The sequence below is a fragment of the Zychaea mexicana genome (assembly GCF_025766255.1).
Source record: "Zychaea mexicana strain RSA 1403 chromosome Unknown BDB00scaffold_14, whole genome shotgun sequence".
NCBI classification, from domain to species: domain Eukaryota; kingdom Fungi; phylum Mucoromycota; class Mucoromycetes; order Mucorales; family Lichtheimiaceae; genus Zychaea; species Zychaea mexicana.
The window spans coordinates 349,750-365,826 of NW_026516677.1; the positions used below are offsets into that span (position 1 = coordinate 349,750).

General features: G+C 43.4%; 4 protein-coding genes across 4 annotated transcripts; 1 reads left to right on the forward strand and 3 right to left on the reverse strand.

Annotated features, from left to right (window-relative positions):
• Positions 1-706: 706 nt before the first annotated feature.
• BDB00DRAFT_809035 (uncharacterized protein) lies at positions 707-5,238 on the reverse strand. The gene is made up of 12 exons (XM_053122455.1): positions 4,795-5,238; positions 4,368-4,695; positions 4,061-4,180; positions 3,896-3,929; positions 3,526-3,744; positions 3,157-3,380; positions 2,488-3,081; positions 1,773-2,400; positions 1,622-1,693; positions 1,429-1,510; positions 1,146-1,325; positions 707-1,052 (listed from the first exon to the last, which is right to left on the reverse strand). Exons 1-12 carry the CDS (start codon positions 4,961-4,963, stop codon positions 946-948), a joined length of 2,757 nt encoding a protein of 918 aa, XP_052982745.1. The 5' UTR covers positions 4,964-5,238; the 3' UTR covers positions 707-945.
• Positions 5,239-5,336: 98 nt separating this feature from the next.
• BDB00DRAFT_945089 (ZIP zinc transporter-domain-containing protein) lies at positions 5,337-7,827 on the reverse strand (the record flags this gene model as incomplete). The annotated part of the gene is made up of 6 exons (XM_053129500.1): positions 5,337-5,610; positions 5,747-6,045; positions 6,126-6,857; positions 7,010-7,063; positions 7,353-7,619; positions 7,794-7,827. The coding sequence occupies 6 exons, from the start codon at positions 7,825-7,827 to the stop codon at positions 5,500-5,502; spliced, it is 1,497 nt and encodes a 498-aa protein (XP_052982746.1). The 3' UTR covers positions 5,337-5,499.
• Positions 7,828-8,853: 1,026 nt separating this feature from the next.
• On the reverse strand, positions 8,854-10,769 carry BDB00DRAFT_758514 (CTP synthase; the record flags this gene model as incomplete). The annotated part of the gene is made up of 3 exons (XM_053119062.1): positions 8,854-10,370; positions 10,474-10,593; positions 10,721-10,769. 3 exons carry the CDS (start codon positions 10,767-10,769, stop codon positions 8,854-8,856), a joined length of 1,686 nt encoding a protein of 561 aa, XP_052982747.1.
• A 1,505-nt stretch (positions 10,770-12,274) lies between these two features.
• On the forward strand, positions 12,275-14,872 carry BDB00DRAFT_971559 (KRI1-like family C-terminal-domain-containing protein). Its single transcript, XM_053129858.1, has 8 exons — positions 12,275-12,388; positions 12,475-12,495; positions 12,621-13,162; positions 13,250-13,341; positions 13,413-13,556; positions 13,629-13,840; positions 13,922-14,426; positions 14,506-14,872. Exons 1-8 carry the CDS (start codon positions 12,310-12,312, stop codon positions 14,729-14,731), a joined length of 1,821 nt encoding a protein of 606 aa, XP_052982748.1. The 5' UTR covers positions 12,275-12,309; the 3' UTR covers positions 14,732-14,872.
• Positions 14,873-16,077: the final 1,205 nt, after the last annotated feature.

Here is a 16,077-nt window from a genome sequence, read left to right on the forward strand (position 1 = left end):
TGTAGCGATGGATTGAGAAACTGCATGATTGTCGTGTGCATATAATTGCTATAATATACTAAATACCTACGGCTTATCGTGTTATCGTCATTTTGAGCTTTGCTTATTTTTCGTATAGTTCTTCCTCACACCTCATACGAATATTTGAGTTATCAACGATGCCAACGGCTTTCACAAAATATACCAAGAAACTGGGTTTTCTATCCGTCGTAGATATACAGAACACAGAAGCCAATGTTCCTGTCGTGGTTTTTCTCATGCAACTTTGCATACAGTATATCAAATATGGTTCGTATTATACACACATGTGGCTTTTTTGTATGACTGCCCCTATTTAAAGATGATCATGACCAAATGAAGAAGAAAGAGAAAGCCAATACTCACTATATATGCGATGTCTGCTTGTAAGGATACTTTATAACGATAGATAATACAAGGTTATTCTCTAAACCTTTGACTAACAAATTATGTATCACATGCAAGCATATTGAGATACGGCCATCATTATTACAGAATGTGCTTTTTGCAGCCCATTCAATTACTTCGGACAGTGGGTCTTGCTTGTGAGCACATATATTTTAAGCAGTACAGTGCCTAAGCGATAACCTTATTACATACCTCCACGACGCCTTGATGTGATCAATACTTTGCAATATTCAACATGTAGTCAGTTATTTATCGACGCATGAAAAGAAAGACAGAAATTGCAGTATGTGATATTCTGCTGGGTTTTCTTATTATATTAGTTATGACAGAGAATTATGGATGAAGTTAAAGAGAATGCTATATGTATATATGCTAACAAATGTGAAAATAAGAAGGAAGTAGAATATATAATGTGTACGCCCCAGTGCTGTGTAAGTATATGTTAGCAGATAATGAAAATGAAGTGGAGATAGGAAGCAGAAATATAGAAAGAAAAAACGAATATTATATGTAAGAAATTTAAAGCAGCCATCCATTTGCTTCAGAGACGAGTTTTGCTTGGGTTTCGTGGCTTTCAAACAGTTGGTTAAGCGTATTTACAGTAGATCTCATAAAGTATGGTTCTCCTATGTGTGAGACAACGCCAAAAAAGAGGTATGAATGATTATTTCCAATTGCACCGTTGATTCAGGAGTGTAGGACACATAATGACTACACACCTTGTATTAAAATGAAATGAAACCGTGCCAGGGTTTTTAAAGTGGAGCTGTACATGTTGTTGCTGGTGCTGCGGCTGCTGCTTTCCGTCGTGGCAATAGTGTCGTCATTAAACGTGTTCTTTAGAATAGTAATGTTGCAGAGAAATTCAAGTTGTCGGTCTTGCTTTGTTAAAAAGTCTGCTACAGATGGCGATGATGAAGTGGTTAGCCGGGTATGATTAACAATGAAAGCTTCTTAATATACTGGTGTACAAGGTAGTAATAGAAACTATATAGTCCTTACTTGGATTTGCGGCAAGCATAGATCCGGACCATATTATTTGTCCACTAGGATATAGATGCCCGTTTAAATCACCACCAAGATACTGTGTGTGTGTGTATTCTTTATCAGTTTTGACTTATTCAACCACTTCTTTGTGCGTATGCATGTGCGTGTGACATTTCCGAGTAGTAACTATATATGTCATTTTTTATACCTGGCTCAACAACTGCTGAAGCTTGCCCGCAGCTTCTCCTTCATGGTCAGCAGCACAGTCTATGGTGTATATCTAGAGAAATATTGTATTTATCATTAGTAAGACAACTACTGCAAGTGTGCTTCTTCTTGAATTGCTTATCATACTATACCTTGTGTACATCATATTCGTTGCTTTGCTGATTCTGTTGCGACACTTCCCACCCATATAGAACTTTTTCATCTAACCACATTAGAGTATAGAAAAGCCATCGATGAAGCTTCTTGTTAACCATCGTCAAATATCTGTTTTCCGCTCTTTGTGGCGCGCAGATGTTTTTGGATTTAATTGTTGCTGCTGTTGTTTTGAGGTCGTCTATGGTGGTGGCAGTAGCGGCGGCGACCGTTTTTTCAAATGATGATGATGGTGATGAGGGCTGGAACAATTCCTGATGCAAGTTGCAAATTAGTCGAAAAGGTCGCTTGAATAGTCCGGTATTATTATGCTGCCGCTTCTGCTGCTGGTGTGTACTCTTCAATTGAAAGCTAGTAATAGCCATACGGTGTTCTGCAACGGGTATAACATGCGAAACAATCGCTTCTGCCGTGGTTGATTTGAGATGCGAGGGACGTGTGCTGTGATTGGTGAACATATTGGAGCCATAGAATGTGTTATTGATGATGCTTGATGCTCTCTTTTGTCGTATAGCGCTGCTGGGAAGATGATGGCTCCCGATAGGAGCGGCATTGGCAATTGATCGTTCTTCTTTTTGCTGTAGCTGTTGATATGAATCAATGTCACTGTTTAATGAACATACAAAATGCATTAATTAAGCGATAGGAGATTCAACTTTTACATGACACGATATCAGAAACATGTTTACTAACCACCCACACACAGCAGAAGCAAGTTCGTCGCAACAGTGATTGCCGCTAGGTGTCGACACGGAAGATGAGTCTGTTGTCATTGTCCTGGTTGATTGACCATCAAACATTACAAAATCCGGTGGATAATCGACCGCAGTACTAGGAGATAGTTCGACCTCATCATGATAGGAAGCAGAAAAATTCATTGACCTGCGAACTAGATTCTGTTGTTGCTGTTTTTGGTGTTGCTTCTGGCTCTTTTCACTGGTGTAATTCGATGATGACATGGTGCTCGAGTTGGATAAGCAATGGCATAAGAAAAGGACATCATAACCATCGTAATCATTCGTGCAGCACAATTTAACCTTATCATAGAGCGATAAGGGTATACGGCGATAAGACGGAAAAGGTATAGGGAGGGAATGATGATTCAATAGCTCCTTGTTTGTCTCTAATGTAATATTGTTGTTGTTGCTGCTGCTGTTGCTGTCGCGCGGCATTTGTTGATGGTTCCGATCGACAATCTGTCGTTCTTGCTCTTGCGATTCTTCGCCACATGCCAAACGTTCTGTACGTTTCTGCAGGAGCCAGAATGTAAGCTTCTGAACATTTGGTCTATTGTACATCAAGGGAAAAATAATAAGCACACAAAATGCGGGTCGTTGTTTCATGCATATACGTAATCCATACTTGTCAGACAAGAGTGCAGCAATAATATTTTCACGCGGCATGTTTCTCCAAAGCACTTTGAGTGTTTCCCAAACGGTGCCGTAAAGGTTGTCAGGGCTTGTGATCACCGGATTCTCTAGTTGATGAAACATGACAGCAGGAGCAGCACTATCGTAACGACACCGTAGTATGACGTTATCATTGCTTAAGGTTGTTACCCATGGATGGCATAGTACATCGTTCATCTACATTGCAAAGCATTTATAAACAGGGCGGGATATTGTAATTTCATGTGCAAGACAATTTAGAATCCATGAGCTCCTCCTAATCGTCTCTTCATATCAAGTGCTGTTTACTGGCAACAACACCTTAAAAACAAGCAACACTTACGGTGACTCGTTTGTTCGGATCAACGGTCAGCATGGATCGAATAAGGTCTTTAACAGAAGATGACAAGTAATCGGGCAGCTTTCGGTGACGTCCGGCTTTAATCTTGGCAAGTAAGCGAGGAACATGGCCATCGTCAAATGGAAAGCGGCCTGTCAACAGAACGTACAGAATCACGCCGCACGACCAGACATCGACCGGTGGTCCGTAGTACGGTTTGCCCTAAGAAGGAAATTTTGCCAACTCGTTTAAACAAAAAAGAAACCATAGTACGGGGCGCACAAACATAAACACACACGCACAAACACAAACGCTTGTAGAGATTGAATTAAAAACAGAGAGAGAGAGAGAGAGATCATCAACAAAAACGTACTGTCACTATCTCTGGACTAGCGTAGTGCGGAGATCTAGGCATGAAAAGGTCATATTGAAATCAATAACGTCTCTCGTTCTCTTCAGTTCTCTTCTCTCATCCCATCCTCCCCCTCCCCTCCCCCCCAAAGAATAGTGATGGCAGCATGGACAAGCCACTACATACCCGCAGCTTGTTTTGAGTAAACACTCGGAGGGTTGAATGGTAGCCATGCCGAAATCAGCAACCTTCAACTTCTTTTTATCTCGATCAATCAGAATGTTCTCAGGCTTCAGGTCGCGATGGCTACATAATAGTCGCTATTAGCGGCTCGTTCTTTGTATCTTCATAAAAAAATAAGGAGGGAGGTGGAGGTCTGGAGGGGTGAGGAAAGGCTGTGACTATGCAGTGTGTGTGTGTGGAAGGAGAAAGGAAGAACGTTATTTTCTTTTGGGGGTACGGCTACTGCCACTAGTAAAGCTGCGTTTATTACCAGATGTGGTGAGTGTGACACCATGCGACAGCCGTTGCTAACTGGATAAAGAGGCCTCGGGCCTCGGTCTCGGCAAGTCGTCCTTGTTCGGCGAGAACATGATACAGCTCTCCACCATCCACGTATTCGGTAATAAAGTAGACGTACGTTGGATCCTGAAGTACGTGCTTTAGTATGATGAGGTTCGGGTGTTGGATCAGCTGCAAGATGGCGAGTTCGCGTTCGACAGTTCGAGCAATGGCTACCGATGAAAGCAGGTGACGGCGTGCAATCATCTTGATGGCGACGTATTCGCCTGTGATGATATGTCTTGCAAGTTTTACTTGTCCTAAAAGACAGTCATACAGCGGTTATCAGTAATAGAGACAGCGCTATGAGTAGTTGAGTAGTATACTACTGTTGTTTGGGTTTCAATTGCGTACTGTACCAGAGGATCCGCGACCGATCGTCCGAATTAACACATAGTCTCCCACTTGCTGTTGTCGTCGTCGTTGTCGTTGTTGTTTAGTATGCGGCATCGGCTGCCTACTACTACCACTACTACTACTGCTTGCAGTAGGCTGCCTGCGTGTGAAATAAGCCATCAAAGGTGGCATAGCGGACGTAGTGGTATCTGTTCGTCGTTCGTTCTTGCTGCGTGCAGGCTTCTTTTGTTTTCGGGGAGAAAGAGAGGGAAAAAAAGTAAAGTAAAAATTTACTGAAGCATGTATAGTAAAAAAAAAAAGGGAGCACAGGAGCGTTTGACCCGAGGAAAGAAACGCCAAAACGAAAATAAAATTGGAAAGGAAAAAGGCTTAAGAAAAGGAACAATTAAACAGACTGAATGGATTGAAATCAAGCAATTTTTTTTTTAGTTTCGCTCGATCCGTGGTGGGGCTGCGAACAGACTGGACAGACGATAGCAACAAAACAGACCCACCAGCCATAATGTACACAGTGCCAGTAAACACCCTAGCCAAGCCAGCAGTGGCGTCACATGCACACTCAGCTGTCGGTTACCCGAAGCTAGAAATTCCATTGTACGCTAACTGTGGTGGTGTGGTCACTTATCATTCCTGGTAACATCACATCGACGCACCGGGTCTTACATTTATTTCTTATACATAATGATTTATTGTGGTTCTGCCTTCGTTTATAGTGACTTTAGGATGGCCGTCAGACCGACAAAAAATATCCCAAGAAAGAAAAATGGAAGAACATATCGATGATCGGTATCCGCCTTGATGGCTTGAGGGAGCATGCTCTATCATTTCGCTGGTGAGCACTTTATCACTACTTTCTCAAAGGGGGGCCTCTCTCTCTCTCTCCCCCTCAACTTTATATGTACATATATATATTATACATGATATCATCACAAAGAAATATAAGCAAATCATTACCTGTATAGTAATGAGTGTCATCATGCCACTGACCAACGCAAACGTGGTGCCAAACATAACATCTTCTTGCGACTGGTCAATGTTGCGCATTAGGACAAGTCCAAGCACCGCACCGATGGGCTGGGACAGTCCACCTAGCAGCGCTGCCCAACCGAATGCGGCCATGCGTGACCGAAGTGCAAAGTATAAAGGTAACGCAATCATGAAACCTTCTGTCAAGTTATGGATCGACATGGCCGCTGTAATGCTCCATCCAAGCTTGGCCGATGCTCTGTTGGATACAAACATGATCAACCCCTCTTTATAGAGAGAAACGCGGGATTTTAACAATCATATCAACAGTACTACTAATGGTATTACTACTTGATTTTCTTGTTACCTGGAAACTTGTGGACGCCTATAGCAACTGCAGTCTGGATCCCCATGCGTAAGAAATGTTGGTAGTCTTCCCGACTAGTTTGGTCATCATGTTCATGGTATTGATCGTGGTGGTGGTGGTGGTGATTGTGATGTTGTTGTTGATGACGGTGAGGATGTAATCGAAAATGTGCTTCTCTAAAAAGAGTGTCGCTGTGGTGTTGATTAGGGTCGTGGTGACGATGTCCATGATTATTGGCTGTAGTTGTAGTTCCATAGTGTTGGTTCTGATGAAGATTGCACTTGATAGGCTGATTTTCATCAGGATGACGACGATGGTGTTCTTCAGCGGAACCGGAAGCAGTCCTTCTTGTCTGATCAATATCATGCTGATTGCTATCGCCATCGTCACCATGCTCCAAATCGTGGTGCAGGTGCGCATTTTCGCCGTCATCATCAGGTGCAGCAGGTGACGGGGGCCCGCCGCATGCGTGGATCGCATCGGGCGTCAAAGCATGTATCAACTTTGTTAACGCCAACGTAAAAAGAGCTCCACCAAAGAAACACAAATACACCAGATACGATGACGAAGAACCTAGCCGTTGGCGTGATGCTGGCAGGAGCACAGCAAGGGATGAAAAAAGCAAGACGCCAGACGCCAGAGCCATGGATGCCGATAGGAACGCACGGCTCTGAAGGATTGGAGATTGGTGTCCCGTGGCCGACCAGCACTTGTCTATAAACACAACTGAAGCTGTTGTTTTTGTTTGTTTTTCAGTAAACTCACTTTTCCTGCAATGGGACTCAATCTGTCATTTACGTTTTGGAAGCACCATCTCTTTTTCTTTCTCTCTCTCTCTCTCTCTCTTTCCTCCTAATCGCGTTGCTCCTTAAACTCAGAAGTACCTCCCAAAATGCAAGCAAAAGAAGAAACAATGACTAGAAACCAGCCTTGCAGATCTTCATTGCTGATGGCCATTGTCGTTTTGAACAGAAAAGAAAAAGGGATATTAAAAAAGTAGGTGGTCGCAGTGGATAATAGAAGGAAACCAAAAAAAAAAAAAAAAATAGGGAGAGCAAATGCACGATAACCAGTCGGGTCCTCATCGCCTACCTAAAATAGAGCGCGGCCACTTTTCCTATTTTCATTCCCTTGTTCGGATTCTCCTCTTTGCTTTGTTACCACCACCTTGTCCTCCGCCGCCCACTTTACGCTTTTTAAACAGCGATCCACCGTCATTCTTGTTGCTCGTTTCTTTGTCCCCACCATCATCATCGTCCACCGGCAGTTGCTTTTCTTGAATCTTAAAGTTTCGCAAGTCCTCATCGTCCTCTGCGCCATCGTCATCCTGGAACTCAGGTGCATTGTCGTGCGTTGTCATCGTCGCCTTCTTCGTGTTTGCTCTGTTGCCCTTGTCTGCCAAGGATCCATTCTTTCTTTCCCCTTCTATTGGCGCCACTGTCTGCCATTGCCCGGGCGTAGCAATGTTACTGGGTATGGCCCACTCTTCTCGTCCTTGGAGATTATGCGGATTGGGTGGAGGTTTTGATTCATCCACTTTTAATTCTGGTGGCGGTGGCGGTACGAATGTCGTGGAAGGTTTGGATGGTGATAGCGATGATTTGTAGCGTGTTGCAGAATATTGTGATGATGATGATGATGCTGACAAGTCTGATCCTTGATAGCTACCGCTTGGTAATCCTTGCGATTGCATAGAACTCATAGCAGCCTATAATGCATTCAGGACGTTACAAAGTTGTTACTTCTTTTGAGCAGCAACTTAATTAGCATACAACTGACCTTTTCTATGCGTTGGAGCTCCTTTAGCTTCTTCTCTTCGTCTTCCTTCCTTTGCTTTCCATCCTTATACACGTCTCGAAGGAAGCGCTCTACTGCATCTTTGTGTTGTCGACCACCATTGTGGATTTCGATTGACTAACCAAAACATGAACCATTAGTAAGAAACCGGCAACTACCTTTTTGTGCAGTGAATGGATCAATGATTCTTTACCGGTTTGTTGTTCGCAATAAACTTTTTACAATATTTGCACCAGTGTCGCTGTTGTGAGACCCAGAAATCAGACCTAGTAAATTAAACAATGTGAGCAAGGCAACAAAAAGAGTTGAATGTGCGATCCTTTGTTTCAAAAAAGTACTCACATATTTATTTTGGAGTTGACTTGTCAAGAAAAGTCCAGCTGTCTCCTCACTTGGCTGTGTCCTCGTCTTTCAGATTCAGTTGCCCTAAATTATACCCCGCACTACTAAAAAGCAATCAAACGTAAGGCCAAGTGAATCAGAGGGTATTGGATATTGCTAAAGCTCAACAATGTGTGCTATAAGACTCTATGTAGATATTTAGGTTTCATGGATCCATTTAGTCGTTGTGAAATAATAGCCTTGACAGATCATTTATTAAATAAGACACACGCACCCTCATCGATACCATCCCATCAGCAGCGATATCTGTATCTCTCTTATCATTCCACTGTTGACTTTGCATGATTATATTTTCTGTTTTAATAAGGCAGTCATTATTAAGAATGTGTTGGAATTAGAGAGAGAGCTTTTGTGAGATTGTTGTCTGTGGGAGAGAAATGAACAAAGAGAAGAATGGGAGTGTGATGGAAAGGAAATGCAGGGAAATGAAAAGATAAAGAGAGAATATGCTTTTTCTATGATTAAAAAACCTACTACTAGTACTGAAATACCGCTTTTAGGGAAGAGAGAACCTGATTATAATATGTATTTACAATTGACCGATGGCAGCAGAAATAAGACCACGGAAAAGAGGATGGGGGTTGAGAGGGCGGGTCAAGTACTCGGGATGGTACTGGCAGCCAACAAAGAAGGGATGGTCATCCAACTCGACAATCTCCATACGCTCACCAGACTCATCGCGACCGATAAACTTGAGACCAGCCGATTCAAAAGTGGAGACGTGTTCAGGGTTGACTTCGTAGCGGTGACGGTGACGTTCGTCGACAGCAGGTTGGTCGTTGTAGAGCTTGCGAACCTTGGACGATTCAGTGTTGGGCTGGAAGACGGTGGGGCGAATGCCCAGACGCATGGTGCCGCCCATGTGAGTCTTGGAGATTTCAGGCATGTACACGACAACGGGCGTCTTGGTGTCGGGGTCCAATTCGGCAGAGTTGGCTTCATGCATGCCACACACGTGTCTGGCAAATTCAATGACGGAAATTTGCATGCCCAAGCAGATGCCCAAGTAAGGGATCTTGTTTTCACGGGCCCACTTGGCTGCTGTCACCATACCTTCAATGCCGCGGTTTCCGAAGCCACCTGGAACGATCAAGCCGTCAGCAGAGCACAAGTTCTGCCACGATTCGTGGTATTTGATAGGGTTCGTCTTTAGCGTTTCTCCCTCCAAGTCGCTGGCTTCAATCCACTTGATCTCCAACTTGCGGTTGCATGACAAACTGGCGTGCTCCAAAGCCTTGTACACGGAAATGTACGAGTCGTGGAGGTTGGTATACTTGCCTACCAATGCAATCTTGACGGTATCGAACAGACGCTCGTAGCTGTCGGTCAGGTTGGTCCACTTCTTCCAGAGCTCTCCACCAGCAGCACGACGGTCGTCAGAGACCTTGATAGAGTCCAAGTTCAAACGCTTGCGGAAAAAGTCAACGACGCCGTTCTCGCGGAGCAACACGGGGACGTGGTAGACAGATGAGACATCGCGGACGGCCAAGACTTGCTCGGGAGCGACATGACAGAACATGGAAATCTTGCCTCGAACGCTTTCATCGAGCGGGGTCGAGGAACGGCAAGCAATCAAGTCAGGCGACAAACCAGCGCCACGAAGATCACGGACGCTCATCTGGGTAGGCTTAGTCTTCTGTTCGCCGACAGAGCCAACGACAGGCACCAACGAGACGTGAATCAAGCAAAAGTTGTCGTGGCCGACACGGAACTGGAACTGACGCATGGCCTCAACGAAAGGAGCGGATTCAATGTCACCCACAGTACCGCCCAATTCAATGATACACACATCGGGCTGCTCGCCAGAGTCATCGATGGGCATGGCAGCAACGCGCTCAACCCAGTTTTGAATGGCATCGGTCACGTGGGGAACCACTTGAACGGTCTTGCCCAAATAATCACCACGACGTTCCTTTTCAATCACTTCGCTGTAGATCTTGCCAGTGGTAATGTTGTTGATGCGGCTCAACTCAACGTCCAAGAAACGTTCATAGTTGCCCAAATCCAAATCGACCTCACCACCATCGTTCAAGACGAACACCTCACCTGGATGATATCACAGTTTATGTATGAGACACACACACACACACACAATACATCGTCATGGAAACTATTGTTCTCAACAAACAAAAGGTGGTAGAAAATTTACCGTGATCAAGAGGACTCATAAGACCGGCGTCAATGTTCAAGTAGGGATCAATCTTGATGGCAGTGACACGCAGACCCAAGCTCTTAAGCAAGGTACCGGTGCTCGAGGCAATGACACCCTCTGTTTAAAGTAATTCCGGAATTAAATACAGAACTTGACAACAAAAGACTGCACTTTTCATAACACACACACACAGACTGAAAAGGAGTCAAGCTAAATACAAAAGAATGATAAAGATAATACATACTGCCAATACCACTGATTACGCCCCCAGAAACAACAATGTACTTGGTCATGATAAGAAAATAGGGTTCTTTAATACAAGATAATAGAAAAGGGGGAATACAAGGTGCCTTGGTGGAAGCAAGGAAAGAATACTACTGCTGGCTGCCGAAAGTTCAGAAAAAAAGTTCGGCAGTTGTGACTTGTCAAGAAGGATTTGGAGGCTTGGAGGTCGTCCATTGGTTTCGACCCTGAGTCCGACAGTCCCACCCGCTTTTGGTTCCTCGGAACAAATTAGCTCTCGGCTTCGAATGTGGTTGGTCCGCTCATGCATTATATGCATCTGCTATGTTCTTTATGGTATAGTTTTATTTGCAATTGTTATGTCACTGGCACCGTTTTCTAAGAGTAAATATGAGGATGCGTGGAAACTTCTCTGTTACTACAACTCATCGTCGCAATGCTGAAATTCTAATATTTACAAACAAATATGACGGCATGAACGTGCTTATCGTTGCAAAGAAAAAAAAGACTGATTATTGAGATTGGTTTTTAATGCAGTAGTGTCATGTCTATAAAGCTTGATAAAGGATGTTGGAGACTTATTGGTGGGGCGTTATGGTTTAATTATCTGACTTATCATGATTAGCCATGTATATGTTCAATGACCGTAGAGCTTAAAAGGTAGCTATCTAGTCTAGGGCTATCAAATCTGTAGATCTAAGTTGATGATAGTTGACGTACTTGCCATGAAAATTGTGACAGATGCCGGTTGTCATTAATGTCAACATAAGCTATCAAGGCAAACACTACTGTATTCGAGAAGGATTCACGATGTGCCGACGACAAATTTGGTGCGCTATGTGGCAACACGTTGGAGCATATATCCATGGGAGGACTTTGGGGTTAACAGTCAGTAGCAACATTGTATGGATATTTAAGTGCGCATATCCTTGCTTAACAAGTATGTATCATTTTTTCTTTTATTTCTTTATTAAGCGACACTACTGGCGTGTTCTTTACCACAAAAAATGACGGCGAAATCGCACTTATTTAGGCATTTGAAAAGTCGTGGGTATCAATAACAAGGTTATATATTGACGCCTGCAAGGTCCAAGCTCAGGTGCTGCATCATGTAGAGAAGATGGGCTAGCAAATGATGCTGATCAGTATACCGTTTCTAGCGAAAGGAAACAAGTCGCTGAAGCAACAGGAAACAAGCTTTGATAAGTCAGGTACCAATGAAACAACAAGAATGTTGCTGCTGGTTGTTGGCATTGTGGCTCTATCGTCGGATGTGTGAAAGCGGGAGGGGAAAAGGCGGATGTTAAGGAGATATAAAAAAAAATTATGTATAGAGCAAGCTAACCGCTTACTGCTGAACCTGATGTACTGGATCCAAAGAAATAAGTAATGCCATATCGACAAATGGCATAGGCCTTCAGGCCCGAGGCCGGAATGATGGAAATCACCACTGTGCTCGTCGGAAATACAAATATTGCATGTAGCCAATAGATTAGCGCCCTTATCTTCTGTACTACAGTCACCACGCCGTGGCCGAAAGGAAAAGTGCATTAAAAAAAGATTTTTTTACTTAAAGTTTCTGCACACACCATGTCGAATACTGAAGAGATTCAGGTGCAAATCCGCGAAAGAACCGACGAAGACGCAGACTATGAGCGTCCTGCCATTCGTAAGTTGCTTAGCTCTTGTTTACAAAGAGCATGTATCTCAACGATTTGCCAGTTTAACTCATCACTATTGTTTACATAAATTTAGTGCAGGAGAGTGAGCATGAAGGTACAACATCACATTCTAGACAAAAACTCTCTTATATACGACAAAAAAACTCTAGTCGAGATTATAAAATGCTACGTCCCGAAGAATTGCTAATGTTCGCTTTGGTTTTTTATTGATTCCATAAGGTTCTGACCAAGGATCCGGAGACGAATCCGAATCCGAAGAAGAGGAAGAAGAAAGTGAAGACGAGGAGGAGGACGAAAACGCTGCTATGCTCACACCCGCCGTCGACTCTCAAATTCTACGCACAATTGCAGCTATTCAAACCAAAGATCCCCGTGTGTACGATGCCAACAACAAGTTTTTCAATGAACAAGATTTGGCCACTGCGAAACAGAATTTCTTGAAAAAAAAAAAACTAATGGAGGCAGGAGACAACAAGAAAAGCTATACGCTCAAGGATTATGAGCGCGAAGTATTGCTTGAACATGGTGGCTATGTCAATGAAGAAGAAGAACAAGTAGATAATGGACCTCGATCACATTATCAAGAACAGAGGGATATCAAGAACGAGTTCTTGAACGCTGTCAAGGCCGTAGATTCAGAAGAGTCTGATGATGACGATGAAGGATTGGGTGGCGGCTTGTTAGAGAAGCGGATCAAGACCAAAGAAGAAGAAGAGGAAGAAGATGCCAAGTATCGTAATTTCATGCTTCAGAACATTGCGGTAAGTTTTTTTTCCAAACGTTGCGGTGTATCGAAGGGAGTGGATTTTATACCACGAAATGGTTGGCTCACGCTTATTATACTATAGTCTGATGAAGCTACTGCCAAAGCCTTCAAAGATTGGAACGATAATTATAAGGAAAACCCCAACGTCAGCAAAGACGATGCATTTCTGATTGAGTAAGTGATACAGTTTGCTGCGAGAAAGAAAGATGGATTGCCTAATGTTAAACTTAAATTCGGCTTTAAAGCTATGTTTTGAACCGTGGTTGGGTAGAAAAGCCGAGTGACAAAAAGCAAGGAACACAGGGCGGTCTCGACAAGGATGTTGATGAAGAGCATCTCGATGAAGTGGATCGTTTCGAAAGCAAATATAACTTTCGCTTTGAGGAAGAGTAAATATCTCTTTTGTCTAGAGCAGGAAGGACTAGGAAGAAAGATATGTTTGCTTACTGTTGTCACATTAGGGGAGGCGCATCACTGGTATCCCACTCTCGTAACGTTGAGGAATCTGTACGAAGGAAGCTGAACAAGCGTCAAAAAGAACGTGAGCGCAAGAAACTCAAAAGAGAAACCATGATCCGTGAAAAGAACGAAGAACTTGGCCGTGCTCGTAATCAAAAGATGAAGGAAATCCACGATCGATTGAAGGAAATTCGAGATATCACTGGCAACGACGGTATGTTTTTCTATTTACCGGAAATGGTTTGAGGTAGCTGTTTTATTGACTACGAAATGATATTATATGCTGTGTAAATAGCCATGGGCCTGGATAACTTGGATCTGGAAGGAGACTTTGATCCGACCAAATACGACGAGCAGATGGAAAAGATGTTTGGTGAAGACTACTATGAAAATGGACTAGCAGACGATGCCAAACCAACGTGGAACGACGATATTGATACGACCATGTACGAAGATGAAGAAGGGGATCAATTTTATGAGGCTCAAGATCATCAGTCGGATGAAGACGTCATGATGGATGCCGATTACCTCCCTGGTGGTGACGAATATGAAGCAACCAGAAGCAAGCGGAAACGCGGTGTCGATGTCCAAGTTGAACAGGCACAGAAGAAGCAAAAGACCAAGGAGCTTCTGGACGAATATTACTCGCTTAATTTTGAAGATGTCATTGGTGGTGATTTGCCCACGCGTTATAAATACAGAAAAGCTGAACCAGAGAACTTTGGCTTGTCTGCAGAGGAAATTTTGCTTGCTGACGATGTTGAGCTGAACAAATACGTAGGCATGAAGATGCTGGCACCGTAAGTGATCTCTGTTATATCTGACTGTAGGGGATTTTCGAGAAGAGTATCTTAACGTCTTATCGAACCTAAATTGTAGATACCGCAACGAACGCAAACTGCAGCACGAGAGGTGGATATTTAATAAAAACCGAAATATGAAATACAAGGATTTCAGCAAACACATACAGGCCAAGTTGCAGGAAGTAGACCCGGAGGCATCGTCATCGTCCAAGAAGTATCACAAGAATTCTAACGACGGAGAAGTGAAAAAGTTGCGAAAGCGAAGAGGCAAGAAGAAGAAACAAACAGCTGATGAAGCATAATCGTATCGGTAGCAGATAAACCACAACAACAATATACACGCATATACACTCGCACGCAATCTGTAACATTTGCATTATTTATGTACAATTTCTTTTTACTTTATAAACAAACGCATCTTTTTTTTTAACCATTAAGCGCCTTTATATAATGGTGGGCTCTTTTACTTTCACAATAATTTTTTATTGCTTCGTATAAGCATAGTCTAGACTCTAAGACTCAAATTATTGAAAGATGGAAGTGGAGAACTGACACTACTGTTCTTACTGCGGCAACTGGGTGGTGGTGATTCAACTGTCCAAAGAGATTTAAATGCCGGTAGGTTTATCCTGTGCCTCTGTCAACTTTGTTGTAACGCTTTTCCAACCTTCTTCCACTTTCTCTCTCTTCACCTTCATTACACGAAAAACCCCCAAAAATATGTCGCAGGTGAAAGCCGACAAGGCAACGTCCTCTATGACCAATGTATCATCACCATTACGGTTCGAACTACTTTCTTCTTCTGCTGCTGCAATGACACCTACTTCATCAAGGCGATCGTTACAAAGCCAGGAGGATATAGACGATGACCATGATAGCAATAATTGCTCTACTGCCAAACGAACTCGCATCGACAATGCTTCACCTTCGTCACCTCATTTACTGCGCAGAATGCTGACACCTTCACGATCAGCCATGCTGGAAACGTCAAACTTATTTGACCAACCCGACATTATGACGCAAGAACGAATAAAAAGCACTGGCAGTTTCGTTGGTAACAGCAGCGACCTTGTGTTTAGCAGCAGTCCGGCTCCTGCCCTTGGAAGTGGAAGTGGTGGGCATTTAGGTGCTCGCAACTACAAAGTTGTTGATCGCGACAAAACGTCACCTTCCCAACGACACCATTTATATAATCAACAGTTATCTTTACTATCGCCACAGCAGCAACGACATAAACAAAAACAACAACAACAGCAAGAGCAAGAGCAAAATCTTGACGACTACTCGGACGATTTTCCACTCGCTGGCTATAATGATCCTGGCTTCGTAGAAGGAAACATGAACAACTTTTTGCTAGACGATGGTATCGATGATGACAATGATTATCCCGGGTATGACGACGAAGAAGAAGTATTTACGCATGCACGACGATCTCTTTTGAGCGAACTTAAAAGCAGTGAAATTGCTCCTCAGTTTGAAGAGCCAGAAGTTGATGAAGAGGAACGGCTCCAGTTCAGCAAAAGCTTGCTTGATGCCGTATGGGGAGATGAGGAAGCAACGCCAGTGCTAGAAGAAGCAGCAGCAGCAGTAGGAGAAGCATTGATAGTACAACCACCAGCAGCAGCCACGCCTCTCAGGAACAAGAATC